This window comes from Sinocyclocheilus anshuiensis, unplaced genomic scaffold (assembly GCF_001515605.1).
Source record: "Sinocyclocheilus anshuiensis isolate Anshui unplaced genomic scaffold, SAMN03320099.WGS_v1.1 scaffold147, whole genome shotgun sequence".
NCBI lineage: Eukaryota > Metazoa > Chordata > Actinopteri > Cypriniformes > Cyprinidae > Sinocyclocheilus > Sinocyclocheilus anshuiensis.
Window position 1 is genome coordinate 174,987 of NW_015549585.1, and position 4,370 is coordinate 179,356.

General features: G+C 39.2%; 1 protein-coding gene across 1 annotated transcript in view; it reads left to right on the forward strand.

Annotated features, from left to right (window-relative positions):
* The window catches only part of LOC107657964 (CSC1-like protein 2), a 65,115-nt gene that overhangs the window by 23,631 nt on the left and 37,114 nt on the right, over positions 1–4,370 (forward strand). Inside the window, exons 3-4 of the mRNA XM_016446310.1 lie at positions 1,095–1,174; positions 3,907–3,945. Of these exons, the coding sequence (XP_016301796.1) occupies positions 1,095–1,174; positions 3,907–3,945 (119 nt within the window). The remainder of the gene's footprint in view (positions 1–1,094; positions 1,175–3,906; positions 3,946–4,370) is intronic.

A 4,370-nucleotide genomic window follows, 5' to 3' on the forward strand; every position in this document is an offset into this window, starting at 1 on the left:
TTCCCCCCATTTTCAAAAATGAAATTCAGGCCCTGAATAAATGTCTAAAAATCCTGATTGGAGTATCACTATAAATAGTTATAAATGATAAAAAGAAGGCTTTAAAAAGGTCGGTATCGGTATCGGTGATCGGTATCGGCAGATACTGCTTTCTGTGATCGGCGTGATCGGTGATCGGCCTCAAAAATCCTGATCGGAGCACCCCTAGTAAAACATGATTAAAAGCCCCAAACCGTGTCAGCAGAAAAATCAAGCCTTGATTTATCCTCAGATTTATTAGTTGCATTTGTCATTATCAGGGTCTAAATAGATGTCAGAACTGGAAAAAATGACCACATTTGGGTAGAATAGAATTATTGTTGTCCAAGTGCTGAACATCCTTGATCAAAACCACAGATTTATCAGGATTTCCTAGTTATAGCGCCCCCTATGGACAGAATTGGATGGAAATTGGTGCGTTCCCTCAAATTGTCCTGATGCTCATATGTACCAAACGTCAATAAGTTTGATCATTGTGTTCAGAAGATACATCCATTAGTAGAAGTAGGCCATGGCCAAACATTTAATTGACCCTTAGCAAAGACCCACCCCCCTTAGTTACTGTTTCTATGTCCGACAAGCCATGATGCTCTCACGCCACACATCATGTCCTCACACCCTGAAAAATACATCGCGGAGCAAAGAGGACACTGACAAAACGCCGACAGACAAGACAGAGCAGGTTACTTTTGGTATGAAACAAAGTGTCAGCTTTCAAATTTTCATTTTTTTTAAGAAATTCAAACAATAAATAATGTCTGGTTTGTTTGTCGGACAAAATGGCAGATTTGGCATTATGATTGGTCAGATCGCCTGTCAATCAAGCTCTTGGCGAAGGGTCAGTTGTGTGTGCTGAATTAATTAATTAATCAAAATCCCATAAATGGTGTTCTTTCAGGAGTATAGGCACTTAAGCGCTATTTTTCTTATATTACTGGATAGACAATATGTTTGTAAACATTTGGCTTTGGACACCTTTCTTTAAACCGAATGTATGTATTAGTTTGACTTCTCTCTTTATCACATGGCTGATTGTCTCTGCATCTCTATCTCAGGTTCTTCTTTTTGTCTTCTCCATCTTGCGGAAAGTGGCATGGGATTACGGCCGTCTGGCCCTGGTGACCGATGCTGACAGGTAAGGACATGTCGCTGTCAACCCGCCTGAATGATGGGTGTCATTTGGATGTCAAATTGAATAATTTCTCATTGGTGTGTAGTCTTCACTTTATATTCTTTGTAGAAGATGTGTGTATGGTGTTTTATTTAGAAGATGTCAAGCAAAAGAAAACTGGGGTGAAAAAGAGAGCATTTCATCCTGGCGTTATTTGATTCCCATGTACACAGCCTGAAAAATGACAGGGTTTGGCAGATGTGGAGAAAATCCTAGAATCCCTGTTTCACACTGTGAACTAAAATGACCAGCATCAATGGACATCATCTCATCCAATCAATAAATCCTCTCATAGAGGACCACCTATGGTGACCAGAAGTAGCCAATAATGGCCACAAACCTGGTGTTTGAGTAGAATCACTGATATTTCTAACCACAGGTCTTAAGAACACATTTGAGTCCACAGAAAAACCACCACCTCTGGTTACTGATGAAATAATCTTTCTGTGTCTCATGGGATGAAATTTAGGTCTGTTTTTTGAGATATTGTAGTCGTACAAAAAAGTAACTTCCTTGGTTTTCAGAGTTGTGCCCATTGCTCTTTCCATTAATGCCAAATAAAGACAAACACAGCTCAACAACAACTGAAATTATAGCCAAATTTTGTAATCTTAAGAGTCTAAATAAATGGCAAAAGTTTAGAAAATTATCACAGTTTGGTTGAACAGAACTATTGTTGTCTAAGAGCTCAACTTTCTTGATCAAAATTGCAGATTCATAAGGATTTCCTAGTTATAGCGCCCCCTATGGGGGGATTTGGATGAAAATTGGTGCGTGTCCTCAAATTGTTCTGATATTCATATGTACCAAGTTTCATTAAGTTTTAGCATTGCTTTCATAAGTTACATCCTTTAGTAGAAACAGGCCATGGCCAAACATTTAATTGGCTTGTGTGTGCTGAATGAATTAATGAATCACATTCCTCTAAATGATGTTTTTTCAGGATTGTCTCTTGATGATGCTAGTAGTATTGGACCCTTTTAAATCAGTTTCTGCTTCACAGAGATGATCATCTTCCATCTGTACACCCCACGTGTGCTTTTCGCCCAATCTCACAGCTTGAATATCCAGGTGCAGCCAAACGCACCCAAAAACCTTCCTGATCCGCTGACATTTCTTTGGCAGGGAGGGAAGTGGATTAAAAACCACTCACACAAGCCATCTGCTTCATGAAACAAATTTCGTTATTGCTGAGCAAACATGCTGTGTTTCTTCTGCTGTCAGTGCACATCACCACTGTGTTTCTATTTTCACTCTGCTCTTCCTCCTCTTGCTTTTCTTTGTTTAGTGCTTTTTTTTTCTTCCCTCGCTGGTGTGGAATGGAGCCAAATGTTCTCGCATATCATTTTCCATTGAATCGATCATGTATTATTTGCTGCTTATTAATGTTGCTGGAAATAGACAGAGCCACTGGCATAGTCTTTTTTTTTTACTTGGTTATATAAGTGCCACATATATTTTTTATTTTAAAGACTGAGCTTTTAAGAGCTGCAGTTTAATCTGCTGTTGTTCACTATCCAAAAACTACCCTGGGACTACCTTGCATTTTTTGTGATTTTTTGTTAAAAGTCTAATTATTTGTGTTCCCTTGATGTTCTTCTTCCTGTAGTAGAGTAGACACAGGAAATAGAGCTTTTTTGAGCTTCCAACTGGATTCTTACGGTTCATAGGGCAATTTGCTTTTCCTGCTCCCTTCTTAGGGTGTACTCACACTAGGAACAGTTGTCTTGAACTGAGCCCGAGCGCGATTATCCCCCACTGGCCTGCACTCACACTTGCACTAAACATTCTAACAGGGAGAAAACCACTTTCGCTAATAGACTGCCCAATAAATTTATCATTTATGCAGTGCAGCATTTTTCACTTGCATGTATCAGAGGATTATGTAACCCGCTCGGGCACGATTCAGATCACCTAGTGTTACTTTCTTTCACTCTCATGACCAAAGGCCATTTAAAAATGCCTTTGACTTTTGTATGTTGACGTGGTTTGTAGATTAAAGTGTTTCTGGACCGCTGCGTGCTGCTGACTGCACAGCGACACACTCCAGAGGAAAGACCCGTCAAATCCTGATTCTGTTTCTCACGTGGACTGTACATTAAACACGAGACTGCAGTTTACGCTCTCGTGACTGTACAGTTCATAACGAAGAGATTTACATGCTAAACACTTGAATACTGAAGTGAAAGCACGGCTGTAATGTGGTGTAATTGAGCCGCTTTAGACAGCTGTTGGCATTAAATGAATATCCTAGACTCATTTAGACATCACAGAAATGTGTAGCATGTGCATAGCAGCTTTCTACTGTGAACACTAGGATTGGATAGGATGGGATTCATTACTATATTTTGGGATTGGACTGTACTAGCGCTTAATGTTATTTAAAATTGTATTTTGTTTTTATTTAATATATTTTGCATTTTTATATTTTATTTAATATTTTGTTATTCTTTTGTTAAATCCTATTTGAAATGTTATTTTATTTTGTGTTACATTTTATAGTTATATATTTTAATTGCACGTCATTGAGATGTACTGATATGTTCACAGATATATCGTGTATCTCTGTTTCTCACCTAACACCACTCTATTTCCATAGCTGAAGCTCTGACAGCTACAGTCTTCAGAAATGTATTGCTCTGAATGAATTCAAGCTTATTTTTTCCTTCCTCTTGTTTTTTTCTTTCCTTCCCAAGACAGAGGAGAAGATTCAGCGTTCTGGAGGAGCGGGCGTAGTATGTTCAGTTATTGTTCCTCCACTTTATTCTGCTCACTGAAGAACTAACCGCTCACTTCTTCTGATAAACTTGTGTGTGTGTGTACGTACGCAGGTAAAAGAGCTTTAGCGTGTCTCTCTGACCTGTTGTGACCCCAAAAGTGGATCCAAACAAGACCCCTCAGTATTGTGAGTCGTCCTGCCCTTGTGAATGTGTATCTTCTCATGTAGAGTGATTTGGTGATCGTAGGTGGATGTGATCTCCACAACGGAGCCACTGAGGTCATTTTAGCTGTAGATGACGGTGCCCTTGTTCTCCCAGAGTTGCCCTAATAGTCCGAAACAGCGAATTAGTCCGATTTAAAGGAATATCTCACCAAAAAATGAAAATTCTGTTAGAATTTTATTCACCCTCATGATGTTCCAGAGTAGGGATGAGTCACC